The sequence below is a fragment of the Dendrobates tinctorius genome, unplaced genomic scaffold, assembly GCF_039654945.1.
Source record: "Dendrobates tinctorius isolate UK_male_01 unplaced genomic scaffold, ASM3965494v1 ptg000063l, whole genome shotgun sequence".
Taxonomy (NCBI): Eukaryota; Metazoa; Chordata; class Amphibia; order Anura; family Dendrobatidae; genus Dendrobates; species Dendrobates tinctorius.
Window position 1 is genome coordinate 23177598 of NW_027361731.1, and position 21349 is coordinate 23198946.

A 21349-nucleotide genomic window follows, 5' to 3' on the forward strand; every position below is an offset into this window, starting at 1 on the left:
CAGTAGATATTTAGAGAGGAGAGATCAGGGGGACAGGAGAAATATAGAGGGGGATCAGGAGGATAGGAGACATATAGAGGGGAGATTAGGGGGACAGGAGACATATAGAGGGGAGATCAGGGGGACAGGAGACATATATAGAGGGGAGATCAGGGGGACAGGAGACATAGAGGGGAGATCAGGGGGACAGGAGACATATAGAGGGGAGATCAGGGGGACAGGAGACATATAGAGGGGAGATCAGGGGGAAAGGAGACATATATAGAGGGGATATCAGGGGGACGGGAGACATATATAGAGGTGGGATCAGGGGGACGGGAGACATATATAGAGGGGATATCAGGGGGACGGGAGACATATATAGAGGGGATAGGGGGACGGGAGACATATAGAGGGGATATCAGGGGGACGGGAGACATATATAGAGGGGAGATCAGGGGGACGGGAGACATATATAGAGGAGAGATCAGGGGGACGGGAGACATATATAGAGGGGATATCAGGAGGACAGGAGATATATATAGAGGAGAGATCAGGGGGACGGGAGACATATATAGAGGGGATATCAGGGGGACGGGAGCTATATAGAGGAGAGATCAGGGGGAAAGGGAATATATATAGAGGAGAGATCAGGGGACAGGAGATATTTATAGAGGGGAGATCAGGAGTACGGGAGACATATAGAGGAGGGATCAGGAGGACAGGAGATAAATATAGAGGAGAGATCAGGGGGACAGGAGACATATAGAGGAGGGATCAGGGAGACAGAAGACAGAGGGGAGTTCAGGGGGACAGGAGACATATAGAGGGGAGAGCAGGAGGACGGGAGACATATATAGAGGAGGGATCAGGAGGACAGGAGATAAATATAGAGGAGAGATCAGGGGGACAGGAGACATATAGAGGAGGGATCAGGGAGACAGAAGACATAGAGGGGAGATCAGGGGGACAGGAGACATATAGAGGGGAGATCAGGGGGACAGGAGAAATATAGAGGGGGATCAGGAGGATAGGAGACATATAGAGGGGAGATTAGGGGGACAGGAGACATATATAGAGGGGAGATCAGGGGGAAAGGAGACATAGAGGGGAGATCAGGGGGAAAGGAGACATAGAGGGGAGATCGGGGGAAAGGAGACATAGAGGGGAGATCAGGGGACAGGAGACATATATAGAGGGGAGATCAGGGGGACAGGAGACATATAGAGGGGAGATCAGGGGGACAGGAGACATATAGAGGGGAGATCAGGGGGACAGGAGACATATAGAGGGGAGATCGGGGACAGGAGACATATAGAGGGGAGATCAGGGGGACAGGAGACATATAGAGGGGAGATCAGGGGGACAGGAGACATATAGAGGGGAGATCAGGGGGACAGGAGACATATAGAGGGGAGATCAGGGGGAAAGGAGACATATATAGAGGGGAGATCAGGAGGAAAGGAGACATATATAGAGGTGGGATCAGGGGGACGGGAGACATATATAGAGGGGATATCAGGGAGACATATATAGAGGGGATATCAGGGGGACGGGAGACATATAGAGGGGATATCAGGGGGACGGGAGACATATATAGAGGGGATATCAGGGGGACGGGAGACATATATAGAGGGGATATCAGGGGGACGGGAGACATATATAGAGGGGATATCAGGGGGACGGGAGCTATATAGAGGAGTGATCAGGGGGAAAGGGAATATATATAGAGGAGAGATCAGGGGACAGGAGATATATATAGAGGGGAGATCAGGGGGACAGGAGACATATAGAGGGGAGAGCAGGAGGACGGGAGACATATATAGAGGTGGGATCAGGAGGACAGGAGATAAATATAGAGGAGAGATCAGGGGGACAGGAGACATATAGAGGAGGGATAAGGGGACAGGAGACATAGAGGGGGATCAGGGGGGGCAGGAGACATATAGAGGTGGGATCAGGGGGACGGGAGACCTATATGGAGGACAGGTCAGGAGGACAGGAGAAATATAGAGGAGAGATCAGGGGGACAGGAGACATATATAGAGGAGAGATCAGGGGGACAGGAGACATATATAGAGGAGAGATCAGGGGGACAGGAGACATATACAGAGGGGATATCAGGGGGACAGGAGACATATAGAGGGGAGATCAGGGGGACAGGAGACATATAGAGGAGAGATCAGGGGGACGGGAGACATATATAGAGGGGATATCAGGAGGACAGGAGATATATATAGAGGCGAGATCAGGGGGACGGGAGACATATATAGAGGAGACATCAGGGGGACGGGAGACATATAGAGGGGATATCAGGGGGACGGGAGACATATATAGAGGGGATATCGGGGACGGGAGACATATCTAGAGGGGATATCAGGAGGACAGGAGACATATATAGAGGGGATATCAGGGGGACGGGAGACATATATAGAGGGGATATCAGGAGGACAGGAGATATACAGTCATGGCCAAAAGTTTTGAGAATGACACAAATATTATATTTTCACATGATCTGCTGGCCTCTGGTTTTTATGTGTGTTTGTCAGATGTTTTTATCACATACAGAAATATAATTGCAATCATATTATGAGTAACAAAAGGTTATATTGACAGTTAGAATGAGTTAATGCAGCAAGTCAGTATTTGCAGTGTTGACCCTTCTTCTTCAGGACCTCAGCAATCCTCCCTGGCATGCTCTCAATCAACTTCTGGATCAAATCCTGACTGATAGCAGTCCATTCTTGCAAAATTAATGCTTTTATTTTGTCTGAATTTGAAGGTTTTTGTTTGTCCACCCGTCTCTTGATGATTGACCACAAGTTCTCAATGGGATTAACATCTGGGGAGTTTCCAGGCCATGGTCCCAAAATCTCTATGTTCTGTTCCCTGAGCCATTTAGTTATCACCTTTGCTTTATGGCAAGGTGCTCCATCATGTTGAAAAAGGCATTGTTGATCGCCAAACTGCTCTTGGACGGTTGGGAGAAGTTGCTCTTGGAGGACATTCTGGTACCATTCTTTATTCATGGCTGTGTTTTTAGGCAAGACTGAGGGAGAGCCCATTCCCTTGGCTGAGAAGCAACCCCACACATGAATGGTTTCAGGATGCTTGACAGTTGGCATGAGACAAGACTGGTGGTAGCGCTCACCTGGTCTTCTCCGAATAAGCCGTTTTCCAGATGTCCCAAACAATCGAAAAGGGGATTCATGAGAGAAAATGACTTTACCCCAGTCCTCAGCAGTCCACTCCCTGTACCTCTTGCAGAATATCAGTCTGTCCATGATGTTTTTTCTGGAGAGAAGTGGCTTCTTTGCTGCCCACCTTGAGACCAGGCCTTGCTCCAAGAGTCTCCGCCTCACAGTGCGTGCAGATGCACTCACACCTGCCTGCTGCCATTCCTGAGCAAGCTCTGCACTGCTGGTAGCCCGATCCCGCAGCTGAAACACTTTTAAGAGACGGTCCTGGCGCTTGCTGGTCTTTCTTGGGTGCCCTGGAGCCTTTTTGGCAACAAGGGAACCTCTCTCCTTGAAGTTCTTGATGATGCGATAGATTGTTGACTGAGGTGCAATCTTTCTAGCTGCGATACTCTTCCCTGTTAGGCCATTTTTGTGCAGTGCAATGATGACTGCACGTGTTTCTTTAGAGATAACCATGGTTAACAGAAGAGAAACAATGATGCCAAGCACCAGCCTCCTTTTAAAGTGTCCAGTGGTGTCATTCTTACTTAATCATGACAGATTGATCTCCAGCCCTGTCCTCATCAACACCCACACCTGTGTTAATGGAGCAATCACGGAAACGATGTTAGCTGGTCCGTTTAAGGCAGGGCTGCAATGATGTCGAAATGTGTTTTGGGGGATAAAATTCATTTTCTAGGCAAATATTGACTTTGCAAGTAATTGCTGTTAAGCTGATCACTCTTTATAACATTCTGGAGTATATGCAAATTGCCATTAGAAAAAATGAAGCAGTAGACTTTGTAAAAATTAATATTTGTGTCATTCTCAAAACTTTTGGCCATGACTGTACATCGAGGAGAGATCAGGGGGACGGGAGACATATATAGAGGGGAGATCAGGGGGACAGGAGACATATAGAGGGGAGATCAGGGGGACGGGAGACATATATAGAGGGGAGATCAGGGGGACGGGAGACATATATAGAGGGGAGATCAGGGGGACGGGAGACATATATAGAGGGGAGATCAGGGGGACGGGAGACATATATAGAGGGGAGATCAGGGGGACAGGAGACATATATAGAGGGGAGATCAGGGGGACAGGAGACAGAGGAGATCAGGGGGACGGGAGACATATATAGAGGGGAGATCAGGGGGACGGGAGACACATATAGAGGGGAGATCAGGGGGACGGGAGACATATATAGAGGGGAGATCAGGGGGACGGGAGACATATATAGAGGGGAGATCAGGGGGACGGGAGACAGGGGAGATCAGGGGGACGGGAGACATATATAGAGGGGAGATCAGGGGGACGGGAGACACATATAGAGGGGAGATCAGGGGGACGAGAGACACATATAGAGGGGAGATCAGGGGGACGGGAGACACATATAGAGGGGTGATCAGGGGGACGGGAGACACATATAGAGGGGAGATCAGGGGGACGGGAGACACATATAGAGGGGAGGGCAGGAGACATATAGAGGGGAGATCATGGGGAACGGGAGCCCTATATGGAGGAGGGGTCAGGAGGAGGGGAGACATATAGAGGGGAGATCAGGGCGACGGGAGAGATATATAGAGGGGAGATCAGGGGGACAGGAGACATATATAGAGGAGGGGTCAGGAGGACGGGAGACATATATAGAGGAGGGGTCAGGAGGACGGGAGACATATATAGAGGAGGGGTCAGGAGGACGGGAGACATATATAGAGGGGAGATCAGGGGGACGGGAGACATATAGAGGGGAGGACAGGAGACATATAGAGGGGAGATCATGGGGAACGGGAGCCCTATATGGAGGAGGGGTCAGGAGGACGGGAGACTTATAGAGGGGAGATCAGGGCGACGGGAGAGATATACAGAGGGGGAATCAGGACCGGACACGTCCTGCAGTTGGGGGTGTAGGATACAGGGTCTGTCATGTTTATTATGTATTTAGTAGAGTAATGACCTTTTCTGGTTCTGTGGATGATCACAGCTGACTTTCCGGCACACTGTGTGTCTTACGACAGTCCATGATTTGCGCATGCTCCAAGAGTTCAACGCGCGTTTGTAAACAACGTAGGCCCCGCCCATCGCTTTTCCTGGTCACGCCTGCTTTTCCCTTTACCTGGAGGCGAACACAGGAACGGGATAAAGCTCCGCCCACCAGGTGACTGACGGGATGATTAGCCATTAGGAGGAGGCTGATCCCATAGCAACTGTCACACTGGCCAATCAGAGGCCGAGAGGCAGGACAGTAGCTGTCAGGCAGAGCGGCATTCTCCACGTCTGGCAGACAGGGGTTCTACTGGAGACGGGAGAGGTGAGTGCGGTCCATGGTATGCGGGAGAGAGGAGAGGGGCCGGAGGAGTGCGGGAGAGAGAGAGAGGAGCCGGAGGAGTGCGGGAGAGAGAGAGAGGAGAGGGGGCCGGAGGAGTGCGGGAGAGAGAGGAGAGGGGGCCGGAGGAGTGCGGGAGAGAGAGAGAGGAGAGGGGGCCGGAGGAGTGCGGGAGAGAGAGGAGAGGGGGCCGGAGGAGTGCGGGAGAGAGAGAGAGGAGCCGGAGGAGTGCGGGAGAGAGAGAGGAGAGGGGGCCGGAGGAGTGCGGGAGAGAGAGAGAGGAGCCGGAGGAGTGCGGGAGAGAGAGAGAGGAGAGGGGGCCGGAGGAGTGCGGGAGAGAGAGGAGAGGGGGCCGGAGGAGTGCGGGAGAGAGAGAGAGGAGCCGGAGGAGTGCGGGAGAGAGAGAGGAGAGGGGGCCGGAGGAGTGCGGGAGAGAGAGAGAGGAGCCGGAGGAGTGCGGGAGAGAGAGAGGAGAGGGGGCCGGAGGAGTGCGGGAGAGAGAGAGGAGAGGGGGCCGGAGGAGTGCGGGAGAGAGAGAGGAGAGGGGGCCGGAGGAGTGCGGGAGAGAGAGAGGAGAGGGGGCCGGAGGAGTGCGGGGGAGAGAGAGGAGAGGGGGCCGGAGGAGTGCGGGAGAGAGAGAGAGGAGAGGGAGCGGGAGAGAGAGGAGAGGGGGCCGGAGGAGTGCGGGAGAGAGAGAGAGAGGAGAGGGGGCCGGAGGAGTGCGGGAGAGAGAGAGAGGAGCCGGAGGAGTGCGGGAGAGAGAGAGGAGAGGGGGCCGGAGGAGTGCGGGAGAGAGAGAGGAGAGGGGGCCGGAGGAGTGCGGGAGAGAGAGAGGAGAGGGGGCCGGAGGAGTGCGGGAGAGAGAGAGGAGAGGGGGCCGGAGGAGTGCGGGAGAGAGAGAGGAGAGGGGGCCGGAGGAGTGCGGGAGAGAGAGAGAGGAGAGGGAGCGGGAGAGAGAGGAGAGGGGGCCGGAGGAGTGCGGGAGAGAGAGAGAGGAGAGGGAGCGGGAGAGAGAGAGGAGAGGGGGCCGGAGGAGTGCGGGAGAGAGAGAGAGGAGAGGGAGCGGGAGAGAGAGAGGAGAGGGAGCGGGAGAGAGAGAGGAGAGGGGGCCGGAGGAGTGCGGGAGAGAGAGAGAGGAGCCGGAGGAGTGCGGGAGAGAGAGAGAGGAGAGGGGGCCGGAGGAGTGCGGGAGAGAGAGAGGAGAGGGGGCCGGAGGAGTGCGGGAGAGAGAGAGGAGAGGGGGCCGGAGGAGTGCGGGAGAGAGAGAGGAGAGGGGGCCGGAGGAGTGCGGGAGAGAGAGAGAGGAGAGGGAGCGGGAGAGAGAGGAGAGGGGGCCGGAGGAGTGCGGGAGAGAGAGAGAGAGGAGAGGGGGCCGGAGGAGTGCGGGAGAGAGAGAGAGGAGAGGGAGGAGTGCGGGAGAGAGAGAGAGGAGAGGGGGCCGGAGGAGTGCGGGAGAGAGAGGAGAGGGGGCCGGAGGAGTGCGGGAGAGAGAGAGAGGAGAGGGGGCCGGAGGAGTGCGGGAGAGAGAGGAGAGGGGGCCGGAGGAGTGCGGGAGAGAGAGAGAGGAGCCGGAGGAGTGCGGGAGAGAGAGAGAGGAGAGGGGGCCGGAGGAGTGCGGGAGAGAGAGAGGAGAGGGGGCCGGAGGAGTGCGGGAGAGAGAGAGGAGAGGGGGCCGGAGGAGTGCGGGAGAGAGAGAGGAGAGGGGGCCGGAGGAGTGCGGGAGAGAGAGAGAGGAGAGGGAGCGGGAGAGAGAGGAGAGGGGGCCGGAGGAGTGCGGGAGAGAGAGAGAGAGGAGAGGGGGCCGGAGGAGTGCGGGAGAGAGAGAGAGGAGAGGGAGCGGGAGAGAGAGAGGAGAGGGGGCCGGAGGAGTGCGGGAGAGAGAGAGAGGAGAGGGAGCGGGAGAGAGAGAGGAGAGGGAGCGGGAGAGAGAGAGGAGAGGGGGCCGGAGGAGTGCGGGAGAGAGAGAGAGGAGCCGGAGGAGTGCGGGAGAGAGAGAGAGGAGAGGGGGCCGGAGGAGTGCGGGAGAGAGAGAGGAGAGGGGGCCGGAGGAGTGCGGGAGAGAGAGAGGAGAGGGGGCCGGAGGAGTGCGGGAGAGAGAGAGGAGAGGGGGCCGGAGGAGTGCGGGAGAGAGAGAGGAGAGGGGGCCGGAGGAGTGCGGGAGAGAGAGAGAGGAGAGGGAGCGGGAGAGAGAGGAGAGGGGGCCGGAGGAGTGCGGGAGAGAGAGAGGAGAGGGGGCCGGAGGAGTGCGGGAGAGAGAGAGGAGAGGGGGCCGGAGGAGTGCGGGAGAGAGAGAGAGGAGAGGGGGCCGGAGGAGTGCGGGAGAGAGAGAGGAGAGGGGGCCGGAGGAGTGCGGGAGAGAGAGAGAGGAGAGGGGGCCGGAGGAGTGCGGGAGAGAGAGAGGAGAGGGGGCCGGAGGAGTGCGGGAGAGAGAGAGAGGAGAGGGGGCCGGAGGAGTGCGGGAGAGAGAGAGGAGAGGGGGCCGGAGGAGTGCGGGAGAGAGAGAGGAGAGGGGGCCGGAGGAGTGCGGGAGAGAGGAGAGGGGCCGGAGGAGTGCGGGAGAGAGAGAGGAGAGGGGGCTGGAGGAGTGCGGGAGAGAGGAGAGGGGCCGGAGGAGTGCGGGAGAGAGAGAGGAGAGGGGGCCGGAGGAGTGCGGGAGAGAGAGAGGAGAGGGGGCCGGAGGAGTGCGGGAGAGAGAGAGGAGAGGGGGCCGGAGGAGTGCGGGAGAGAGAGAGAGGAGAGGAGAGGGGCCGGAGGAGTGCGGGAGAGAGAGAGGAGAGGGGGCCGGAGGAGTGCGGGAGAGAGAGAGAGGAGAGGGGCCGGAGGAGTGCGGGAGAGAGAGAGGAGAGGGGGCCGGAGGAGTGCGGGAGAGAGAGAGGAGAGGGGGCCGGAGGAGTCCGGGAGAGAGAGAGGAGAGGGGGCCGGAGGAGTGCGGGAGAGAGAGAGGAGAGGGGGCCGGAGGAGTCCGGGAGAGAGAGAGGAGAGGGGGCCGGAGGAGTGCGGGAGAGAGAGAGGAGAGGGGGCCGGAGGAGTGCGGGAGAGAGGAGAGGGGCCGGAGGAGTGCGGGAGAGAGAGAGGAGAGGGGGCTGGAGGAGTGCGGGAGAGAGGAGAGGGGGCCGGAGGAGTGCGGGAGAGAGAGAGGAGAGGGGGCCGGAGGAGTGCGGGAGAGAGAGAGGAGAGGGGGCCGGAGGAGTGCGGGAGAGAGAGAGTAGAGGGGGCCGGAGGAGTGCGGGAGAGAGAGAGAGGAGAGGAGAGGGGCCGGAGGAGTGCGGGAGAGAGAGAGGAGAGGGGGCCGGAGGAGTGCGGGAGAGAGAGAGAGGAGAGGGGCCGGAGGAGTGCGGGAGAGAGAGAGGAGAGGGGGCCGGAGGAGTGCGGGAGAGAGAGAGGAGAGGGGGCCGGAGGAGTCCGGGAGAGAGAGAGGAGAGGGGGCCGGAGGAGTGCGGGAGAGAGAGAGGAGAGGGGGCCGGAGGAGTCCGGGAGAGAGAGAGGAGAGGGGGCCGGAGGAGTCCGGGAGAGAGAGAGGAGAGGGGGCCGGAGGAGTCCGGGAGAGAGAGAGGAGAGGGGGCCGGAGGAGTGCGGGAGAGAGAGAGGAGAGGGGGCCGGAGGAGTGCGGGAGAGAGAGAGGAGAGGGGGCCGGAGGAGTGCGGGAGAGAGAGGAGAGGAGAGGGGGCCGGAGGAGTGCGGGAGAGAGAGGAGAGGAGAGGGGGCCGGAGGAGTGCGGGAGAGAGAGAGGAGAGGAGAGGGGGCCGGAGGAGTGCGGGGGAGAGAGGAGAGGGGGCGGTGGAGTGCTGGAGAGAGAGGAGAGGGGGCCGGTGGAGTGCGGGAGAGAGAGAGGAGAGGGGGCCGGAGGAGTGCGGGAGAGAGAGAGGAGAGGGGGCCGGAGGAGTGCGGGAGGTGCCGGTAGAGTGCAGGGGAGGGGGCCGGAGGAGTGAGTGTGGGACAGAGGGGGGCCGGAGAGCACAACTCCCATCTGTGGATGTCGGGCACTCAGACCATCCTCATGGAGTTGGTTTCTAACCCTTTATATAGACACATGCACATTTGTGGCCTGCTGGAGGTCATTTTGCAGGGCTCTGGCAGTGCTCCTCCTGTTCCTCCTTGCACAAAGGCTGAGGTAGCAGTCCTGCTGCTGGGCTGGTGCCCTCCTATGGCCCCATCCACGTCTCCTGGTGTAATGGCCTGTCTCCTGGTAGTGCCTCCAGCCTCTGGACAGTACGCTGAGACACAGCAAACCTTCTTGCCTCAGCTCGCATTGATGTGCCATCCTGGATGACCTGCACTACCTGAGCCACTTGTGTGGGTTGTAGAGTTCGTCTCATGCTACTACGAGTGTGAAAGCACAACCAACATTCAAAAGTGACCAAAACATCAGCCAGAAAGCATTGGTACTGAGATGTGGTCTGTGGTCCCCACCTGCAGAACCACTCCTTTATTGAGTGTGTCTTGATAATTGCCAATAATTTCCATCTGTTGTCTATTCCATTTGCACAACAGCATGGGAAATTTATTGTCAAACAGTGTTGCTTCCTAAATGGACAGTTTGATTTCACAGGAGTTATATTCTGTTGTTTAAGTGTTCCCTGTATTTTTTTGAGCAGTGTATATATGTGTGATCTATAGATGTGCGGAGGTGCTCTATAGATCATACATATATCACATATATCACAGTGTCAGTGTTGTCCGTTGTGTATCTGCTCTGTTGCTTCTTCTTTCCTGCCAACGTTCTGTTGTTTTGTCCTCAGACTTATTCCCGGATTGTGGCCATGAGTCTCCCGTCTGTTACATCCGAGTGACCCTCATCTGCCGGATCTCATGATGGGCTGAGGACCCCCAAACTGCAGAGTCTCTCAGGAAAGAGAATGACCCACAGAGCAAGTCCGGCCAAAGCATATGACTTCCTGCTGAAATTCCTGCTGGTTGGGGACAGTGATGTGGGGAAAGGGGAAATCCTGGCAAGTCTGCAGGACGGCGCCACCGAGTCCCCTTATGGATATAACATGGGTGAGTCTCATATCTGTACCTCTCTATGCAGCACCATCAGGGGGTGGCATTATATCAGTTATATTCTTGTGCATAGGGGGCAGTATTATAGTAGTTATATTCTTGTACATAGGAGCAGTATTAGGCTGTGTGCACACGCTGCGGAAAAGGTGCGGATTCATCCGCGCGGATTTTGTACAATCCGCAGGTGAAACCGCAGGTCAAAAGACCTGCGGTTTTACCTGCGGATTGCTCTGCGGTTTTGCCCTGCGGTTTTTCATCTCCTCAATGGAGGAGATGGCAAACCGCAGGAGAATCCGCAGAAAGAATTGACATGTCAATTCTTTCTGCGGATTGAAAACCGCAGATAATCCGCGCGGAAAATTCCGCACCGTCTGCACTGCGGTTTTTGATTCCCATAGGGAATCATTGTACTGTACACCGCAGCAGAAACTGCTGCGGGTCCGCAGCGGCCAAAACCGCTGCGGAACCGCAGCAAAATCCGCAGCGTGTGCACACACCCTTATAGTAGTTATATTCTTGTACATAGGGGACAGTACTATAGTAGTTATATTCTTGTACATAGGGGCAGTATTATAGTAGTTATATTCTTGTACATAGGGGGCAGTATTATAGTAGTTATATTCTTGTACATAGGAGCAGTATAATAGTAGTTATATTCTTGTACATAGGGGGCAGTATTATAGTAGTTATATTCTTGTACATAGGAGCAGTATAATAGTAGTTATATTCTTGTACATAGGGGGCAGTATTATAGTAGTTGTATTCTTGTACATAGGGGCAGTATTATAGTAGTTATATTCTTGTACATAGGGGGCAGTATTATAGTAGTTATATTCTTGTACATAGGGGCAGTATTATAGTAGTTATATTCCTGTATATAGGAGGCAGTATTATAGTAGTTATATTCCTGTACATAGGGGGCAGTATTATAATAGTTATATTCTTGTACATAGGGGCAGTATTATAGTAGTTATATTCTTGTACATAGGAGCAGTATTATAGTAGTTATATTCTTGTACATAGGGGCAGTATTATAGTAGTTATATTCTTGTACATAGGGTCAATATTATAGTAGTTATATTCTTGTACATAGGGGCAGTATTATAGTAGTTTTATTCTTGTACATAGGGGGCAGTATTATAGTAGTTATATTCCTGTACATAGGGGGCAGTATTATAATAGTTATATTCTTGTACATAGGGGCAGTATTATAGTAGTTATATTCTTGTACATAGGAGCAGTATTATAGTAGTTATATTCTTGTACATAGGGGCAGTATTATAGTAGTTATATTCTTGTACATAGGGTCAATATTATAGTAGTTATATTCTTGTACATAGGGGCAGTATTATAGTAGTTTTATTCTTGTACATAGGGGGCAGTATTATAGTAGTTGTATTCTTGTACATAGGGGCAGTATTATAGTAGTTATATTCTTGTACATAGGGGCAGTATTATAGTAGTTGTATTCTTGTACATAGGGGCAGTATTATAGTAGTTATATTCTTGTACATAGGAGCAGTATTATAGTAGTTATATTCTTGTACATAGGGGCAGTATTATAGTAGTTATATTCTTGTACATAGGGGCAGTATTATAGTAGTTATATACTTGTACATAGGAGCAGTATTATAGTAGTTATATTCTTGTACATAGAGGGCAGTGTTATAGTAGTTATATTCTTGTACATAGGAGCAGTATTATAGTAGTTATATTCTTATACATAGGGGCAGTATTATAGTAGTTATATTCTTATACATAGGGGCAGTATTATAGTAGTTATATTCTTGTAAATATGGGGCAGTATTATAGTAGTTATATTCTTGTACATAGGGGGCAGTATTATAGTAGTTATATTCTTGTACATAGGGGCAGTATTATAGTAATTATATTTTTGTACATAGCAGTATTATAGTAGTTATATTCTTGTATATAGGGGGCAGTATTATAGTAGTTATATTCTTGTACATAGGAGCAGTATTATAGTAGTTATTTTCTTGTACATAGGGGTCAGTATTATAGTAGTTATATTCTTGTACATAGGAGCAGTATTATAGTAGTTATATTCCTGTGCATAGGGGTTAGTATTATAGTAGTTATATTCTTGTACATAGTGGCAGTGTTATAGTAGTTATATTCCTGTACATAGGGGGAAGTATTATAGTAGTTATATTCTTGTACATAGGGGTCAGTATTATAGTAGTTATATTCTTGTACATAGGAGCAGTATTATAGTAGTTATATTCTTGTACATAGGAGCAGTATTATATTAGTTATATTCTTGTACATGGGGGGCAGTATTATAGTAGTTATATTCTTGTTCATAGGGGACAGTATTATAGTAGTTATATTCTTGTACATAGGAGCAGTATTATCGTAGTTATATTCTTGTACATAGGGGCAGTATTATAGTAGTTATATTCTTGTACATAGGGGACAGTATTATAGTAGTTATATTCTTGTACATAGGGGGCAGTATTATAGTAGTTATATTCTTGTACATAGGAGCAGTATTATCGTAGTTATATTCTTGTACATAGGGGCACTATTATAGTAGTTATATTCTTGTACATAGGGGCACTATTATAGTAGTTATATTCTTGTACATAGGGGCACTATTATAGTAGTTGTACATAGGGGGCAGTATTATAGTAGTTATATTCTTGTACATAGGAGCAGTATTATAGTAGTTATATTCTTGTACATAGGAGCAGTATTATAGTAGTTATATTGTACATAGGAGCAGTATTATAGAAGTTATAGTCCTGTATATAGGGAGTAGTATTATAGTAGTTATATTCTTGTACATAGGGGCATTATTATAGTAGTTATATTCCTGTACATAGGGGCAGTATTATAGTAATTATTTTCTTGTACATAGGAGCAATATTATTGTAGTTATATTCTTGTACATAGGAGCAGTATTATAGTAGTTATATTCTTGTACATAAGGGGCAGTATTATAGTAGTTATATTCTTGTACATAGGTGCAGTATTATAGTAGTTATATTCTTGTACATAGGAGCAGTATTATAGTAGTTATATTCTTGTACATAGGTGGCAGTATTATAGTAGTTATATTCTTGTACATAGGGGGCAGTATTATAGTAGTTATATTCTTGTACATAGGGGCAGTATTATAGTAATTATTTTCTTGTACATAGGAGCAGTATTATTGTAGTTATATTCTTGTACATAGGGGGCAGTATTATAGTAGTTATATTCTTGTACATAGGAGGCAGTATTATAATAGTTATATTCTTGTACATAGGGGCAGTATTATAGTAGATATATTCATGTACATAGGGGCAGTATTATAGTAGTTATATTCTTGCACATAGTTGGCAATATTATAGTAGTTATATTCTTGCACATAGTTGGCAATATTATAGTAGTTATATTCTTGTACATAGGGGGCAGTATTATAGTAGTTATATTCTTGTACGTAGGGGCAGTATTATAGTAGTTATATTCTTGTACATAGGGGCAGTATTATAGTAGTTATATTCTTGTACATAGGAGGCAGTATTATAGTAGTTATATTCTTGTACATAGGGGCAGTATTATAGTAGTATATTCATGTACATAGGGGCAGTATTATAGTAGTTATATTCTTGCACATAGTTGGCAATATTATAGTATTTATATTCTTGTACATAGGGGGTAGTATTATAGTAGTTATATTCTTGTACATAGGACCAGTATTATAGTAGTTCTATTCTTGTACATAGGGGGCAGTATTATAGTAGTTCTATTCTTGTACATAGGGACAGTATTATAGTAGTTATATTCTTGTACATAGGGACAGTATTATAGTAGTTATATTCTTGTACATAGGAGCAGTATTATAGTAGTTATATTCTTGTACATAGGAGCAGTACTATAGTAGTTATATTCTTGTACATAGGGGGCAGTATTATAGTAGTTATATTCTTGTACATAGGACCAGTATTATAGTAGTTATATTCTTGTACATAGGAGCAGTATTATAGTAGTTATATTCTTATACATAGGGGCAGTATTATAGTAGTTATATTCTTATACATAGGGGCAGTATTATAGTAGTTATATTCTTGTACATATGGGGCAGTATTATAGTAGTTATATTCTTGTACATAGGAGCAGTATTATAGTAGTTATATTTTTGTACATAGGGGCAGTATTATAGTAGTTATATGCTTGTACATAGGGGGCAGTATTATAGTAGTTATATTCTTGTACATAGGAGCAGTATTATAGTAGTTATATTCTTGTACATAGGGGCAGTATTATAGTAGTTATATTGTACATAGGAGCAGTATTATAGAAGTTATATTCTTGTACATAGGAGCAGTATTATAGTAGTTATATTCTTGTACATAGGGGCAGTATTATAGTAGTTATATTCTTGTACATAGGGGCAGTATTATAGTAGTTATATTCTTGTACATAGGAGCAGTATTATTGTAGTTATATTCTTGTACATAGGGACAGTATTATAGTAGTTATATTCTTGTACATAGGGACAGTATTATAGTAGTTATATTCTTGTACATAGGGGGCAGTATTATAGTAGTTATATTCTTGTACATAGGACCAGTATTATAGTAGTTATATTCTTGTACATAGGAGCAGTATTATAGTAGTTATATTCTTATACATAGGGGCAGTATTATAGTAGTTATATTCTTATACATAGGGGAAGTATTATAGTAGTTATATTCTTGTACATATGGGGCAGTATTATAGTAGTTATATTCTTGTACATAGGAGCAGTATTATAGTAGTTATATTTTTGTACATAGGGGCAGTATTATAGTAGTTATATGCTTGTACATAGGGGGCAGTATTATAGTAGTTATATTCTTGTACATAGGAGCAGTATTATAGTAGTTATATTCTTGTACATAGGGGCAGTATTATAGTAGTTATATTGTACATAGGAGCAGTATTATAGAAGTTATATTCTTGTACATAGGAGCAGTATTATAGTAGTTATATTCTTGTACATAGGGGCAGTATTATAGTAGTTATATTCTTGTACATAGGAGCAGTATTATTGTAGTTATATTCTTGTACATAGGGGCAGTATTATAGTAGTTATATTCTTGTACATAGGAGCAGTATTATTGTAGTTATATTCTTGTACATAGGGGCAGTATTATAGTAGTTATATTCCTGTACATAGGAGCAGTATTATAGTAGTTATATTCTTGTACATAGGGGGCAGTAGTATAGTAGTTATATTCTTGTACATAGGGGGCAGTACTATAGTAGTTATATTCATGTACATAGGGGGCAGTATTATAGTAGTTATATTCTTGTACATAAGGGCAGTATTATAGTAGATATATTCATGTACATAGGGGCAGTAGTATAGTAGTTATATTCTTGTACATAGGAGGCAGTATTATAATAGTTATATTCTTGTACATAGGGGCAGTATTATAGTAGATATATTCTTGTACATAGGGGCAGTAGTATAGTAGTTATATTCTTGTACATAGGGGGCAGTATTATAGTAGTTATATTCTTGTACATAGGAGCAGTATTATAGTAGTTATATTCTTGTACATAGGGGCAGTATTATAGTAGTTATATTGTACATAGGAGCAGTATTATAGAAGTTATATTCTTGTACATAGGAGCAGTATTATAGTAGTTATATTCTTGTACATAGGGGCAGTATTATAGTAGTTATATTCTTGTACATAGGGGCAGTATTATAGTAGTTATATTCTTGTACATAGGAGCAGTATTATTGTAGTTATATTCTTGTACATAGGGACAGTATTATAGTAGTTATATTCTTGTACATAGGGACAGTATTATAGTAGTTATATTCTTGTACATAGGGGGCAGTATTATAGTAGTTATATTCTTGTACATAGGACCAGTATTATAGTAGTTATATTCTTGTACATAGGAGCAGTATTATAGTAGTTATATTCTTATACATAGGGGCAGTATTATAGTAGTTATATTCTTATACATAGGGGAAGTATTATAGTAGTTATATTCTTGTACATATGGGGCAGTATTATAGTAGTTATATTCTTGTACATAGGAGCAGTATTATAGTAGTTATATTTTTGTACATAGGGGCAGTATTATAGTAGTTATATGCTTGTACATAGGGGGCAGTATTATAGTAGTTATATTCTTGTACATAGGAGCAGTATTATAGTAGTTATATTCTTGTACATAGGGGCAGTATTATAGTAGTTATATTGTACATAGGAGCAGTATTATAGAAGTTATATTCTTGTACATAGGAGCAGTATTATAGTAGTTATATTCTTGTACATAGGGGCAGTATTATAGTAGTTATATTCTTGTACATAGGAGCAGTATTATTGTAGTTATATTCTTGTACATAGGGGCAGTATTATAGTAGTTATATTCTTGTACATAGGAGCAGTATTATTGTAGTTATATTCTTGTACATAGGGGCAGTATTATAGTAGTTATATTCCTGTACATAGGAGCAGTATTATAGTAGTTATATTCTTGTACATAGGGGGCAGTAGTATAGTAGTTATATTCTTGTACATAGGGGGCAGTACTATAGTAGTTATATTCATGTACATAGGGGGCAGTATTATAGTAGTTATATTCTTGTACATAAGGGCAGTATTATAGTAGATATATTCATGTACATAGGGGCAGTAGTATAGTAGTTATATTCTTGTACATAGGAGGCAGTATTATAATAGTTATATTCTTGTACATAGGGGCAGTATTATAGTAGATATATTCTTGTACATAGGGGCAGTAGTATAGTAGTTATATTCTTGTACATAGGGGGCAGTATTATAGTAGTTATATTCTTGTACATAGGAGGCAGTATTGTAATAGTTATATTCTTGTACATAGGGGCAGTATTATAGTAGATATATTCATGTACATAGGGGCAGTATTATAGTAGTTATATTCTTGCACATAGTTGGCAATATTATAGTAGTTATATTCTTGTACATAGGGGCAGTATTATAGTAGTTATATTCTTGTACATAGGGGCAGTATTATAGTAGTTCTATTCTTGTACATAGGGGGCAGTATTATAGTAGTTATATTCTTGTACATAGGGACAGTATTATAGTAGTTATATTCTTGTACATAGGAGCAGTATTATAGTAGTTATATTCTTGTACATAGGACCAGTATTATAGTATATTCTTGTACATAGGACCAGTATTATAGTAGTTATATTCTTGTACATAGGGGGCAGTATTATAGTAGTTATATTCTTGTACATAGGGACAGTATTATAGTAGTTATATTCTTGTACATAGGAGCAGTATTATAGTAGTTATATTCTTGTACATAGGGGCAGTATTATAGTAGTTATATTGTACATAGGAGCAGTATTATAGAAGTTATATTCTTGTACATAGGAGCAGTATTATAGTAGTTATATTCTTGTACATAGGGGCAGTATTATAGTAGTTATATTCTTGTACATAGGAGCAGTATTATTGTAGTTATATTCTTGTACATAGGGGCAGTATTATAGTAGTTATATTCTTGTACATAGGAGCAGTATTATTGTAGTTATATTCTTGTACATAGGGGCAGTATTATAGTAGTTATATTCCTGTACATAGGAGCAGTATTATAGTAGTTATATTCTTGTACATAGGGGGCAGTAGTATAGTAGTTATATTCTTGTACATAGGGGGCAGTACTATAGTAGTTATATTCATGTACATAGGGGGCAGTATTATAGTAGTTATATTCTTGTACATAAGGGCAGTATTATAGTAGATATATTCATGTACATAGGGGCAGTAGTATAGTAGTTATATTCTTGTACATAGGAGGCAGTATTATAATAGTTATATTCTTGTACATAGGGGCAGTATTATAGTAGATATATTCTTGTACATAGGGGCAGTAGTATAGTAGTTATATTCTTGTACATAGGGGGCAGTATTATAGTAGTTATATTCTTGTACATAGGAGGCAGTATTGTAATAGTTATATTCTTGTACATAGGGGCAGTATTATAGTAGATATATTCATGTACATAGGGGCAGTATTATAGTAGTTATATTCTTGCACATAGTTGGCAATATTATAGTAGTTATATTCTTGTACATAGGGGCAGTATTATAGTAGTTATATTCTTGTACATAGGGGCAGTATTATAGTAGTTCTATTCTTGTACATAGGGGGCAGTATTATAGTAGTTATATTCTTGTACATAGGGACAGTATTATAGTAGTTATATTCTTGTACATAGGAGCAGTATTATAGTAGTTATATTCTTGTACATAGGACCAGTATTATAGTATATTCTTGTACATAGGACCAGTATTATAGTAGTTATATTCTTGTACATAGGGGGCAGTATTATAGTAGTTATATTCTTGTACATAGGGACAGTATTATAGTAGTTATATTCTTGTACATAGGAGCAGTATTATAGTAGTTATATTCTTGTACATAGGACCAGTATTATAGTATATTCTTGTACATAGGACCAGTATTATAGTAGTTATATTCTTGTACATAGGAGCAGTATTATAGTAGTTATATTCTTATACATAGGGGCAGTATTATAGTAGTTATATTCTTGTACATAGGGAGCAGTATTATAGTAGTTATATTCTTGTACATAGGGAGCAGTATTATAGTAGTTATATTCTTGTACATAGGGGGCAGTATTATAGTAGCTATATTCTTGTACATAGGGGGCAGTATTATAGTAGCTATATTCTTGTACATAGGGAGCAGTATTATAGTAGTTATATTCTTGTACATAGGGGCAGTATTATAGTAGTTATATTCTTGTACATAGGGGGTAGTATTATAGTAGTTATATTCTTGTACATAGGAGCAGTATTATAGTAGTTATATTCTTGTACATAGGGGCAGTATTATAGTAGATATATTCTTGTACATAGGGGCAGTATTATAGTAGTTATAGACTTGTACACAGTAGAACGGTGTGATGCTTGGTGTCTTTCTCGGCTGTATTATTTCTCTGCACTTGACGGATGGACTGAAGTGAAATGATCTGGTTTCTGATGGAGTCAGGTTTGTGTTGTACTTTCTACTACAGTTGTGGTTTTATAGCTGATGGTTTGAGCTTCTCCCGGTTTGCGTCGTGTTGGGAGATCATCAGTGATTTGTCTTCAGACTTAATTTGACAGGTTACATAAATCCCCCTTACGTGCCGCTATAATACGGGCTTAGCTATAGATACAAATACCCATTGCTCCCGTCACCTTCCTCAGTTTATATCTCAGGCAATGATTTGGACCCTTTATCTTTCCAGCTGTTTCAGAAGTATAAGTGCCAGCATGCCTGGAGGTCCGGCTCACGCAGCAGCTAGGAGCGTTGCAGTGTAGACTGACACACTGTAACGAGTCCTCAGCACAGTTAATGTCTCCACTCCCACTTTGTTATGTAATGACAGAACCTCGAGCGCTTCTCTCCTTCCCGCTGCGAGACTCTCAGGAGCTGCAGTGACTTTCTCACCCGTCGAGGGCGACTCCCTGAGCCGCGTGCAAGGTGCGGTCCTGGGCCGGTGATCCAATTTCTTGCACAGTCATGTGATATTACTATATGTATCAGTCAGACTACACCCGTGACTTCTCCCCGGGGTCTCCTGCTGGAGACCCCTTTATGTATGTACGAACACCACAATGGGGCTAGTAGTTGCCCTCCAAGGTCTCCCCAGTTATCCGGCACAGTTCTGGCACTGGGTTATTTCTGATACGTGCTGGATTATGAGGATTTTTCCAACTTCTGGGTTAATTCAGGACCGTAGTGTAGCCCTATAAGACCTTGTTGGGGGGGAGCCGCGCCATCATCATCATCATTCATCACAACTTTCTCGTATAGCAGGATTAAGGATTTCTCTTCTTAAGGACAGGTGCGTCATGGATATGCTGTTGACCTAGTTCTGCATTGGTCTCTGGACGCTGTATACTGTCATATCTGCCTGATCTGGACGCTGGCAGCACTAGGGGGACAGAGGAAGGCTCCTGAGCATGAGTCGTGGTCACAACCTGCTGCTGATAAGCACCACCATTTCCAAATCTCTGCCATCACATATCGGGTGCTGTGCAAGTGCTGGAGTGGTCGGGAGGCTGCCTCTGTCGCGGAGAGCTGGAGGGGTCGGGCGGCTGCCTCTGTCGAGGAGGGCTGGAGGGGTCGGGCGGCTGCCTCTGTCGCGGAGGGGTCGGGCGGCTGCCTCTGTCGCGGAGGGCTGGAGGGGTCGGGCGCTGCCTCTGTCGCGGAGGGCTGGAGGGGTCGGGCGCTGCCTCTGTCGCGGAGGTTTGGAGGGGTCGGGCAGCTGCCTCTGTCGCGGAGGGGTCGGGCAGCTGCCTCTGTCGCGGAGGGGTCGGGCAGCTGCCTCTGTCGCGGAGGGGTCGGGCAGCTGCCTCTGTCGCGGAGGGCTGGAGGGGTCGGGCGGCTGCCTCTGTCGCGGAAGGCTGGAGGGGTCGGGCGGCTGCCTCTGTCGCGGAAGGCTGGAGGGGTCGGGCGGCTGCCTCTGTCGCGGAAGGCTGGAGGGGTCGGGCGGCTGCCTCTGTCGCGGAAGGCTGGAGGGGTCGGGCGGCTGCCTCTGTCGCGGAAGGCTGGAGGGGTCGGGCGGCTGCCTCTGTCGCGGAAGGCTGGAGGGGTCGGGCGGCTGCCTCTGTCGCGGAAGGCTGGAGGGGTCGGGCGGCTGCCTCTGTCGCGGAAGGCTGGAGGGGTCGGGCGGCTGCCTCTGTCGCGGAAGGCTGGAGGGGTCGGGCGGCTGCCTCTGTCGCGGAGGTCTGGAGGGGTCGGGCGGCTGACTCTGTCGCGGAGGTCTGGAGGGGTCGGGCGGCTGCCTCTGTCGCGGAGGGCTGGAGGGGTCGGGCGGCTGCCTCTGTCGCGGAGGGCTGGA

At 46.9% G+C, this 21349-nt stretch overlaps 1 protein-coding gene across 1 annotated transcript in view; it reads left to right on the plus strand.

Moving 5' to 3' along the window:
• The first annotated feature begins 5168 nt into the window (after window positions 1-5168).
• The window catches only part of RAB40B (RAB40B, member RAS oncogene family), a 28759-nt gene continuing 12578 nt past the window's right edge, over window positions 5169-21349 (plus strand). The window contains exons 1-2 of the mRNA XM_073579669.1: window positions 5169-5472; window positions 10227-10485. Of these exons, the coding sequence (XP_073435770.1) occupies window positions 10344-10485 (142 nt within the window). The 5' untranslated portion in view covers window positions 5169-5472; window positions 10227-10343. The remainder of the gene's footprint in view (window positions 5473-10226; window positions 10486-21349) is intronic.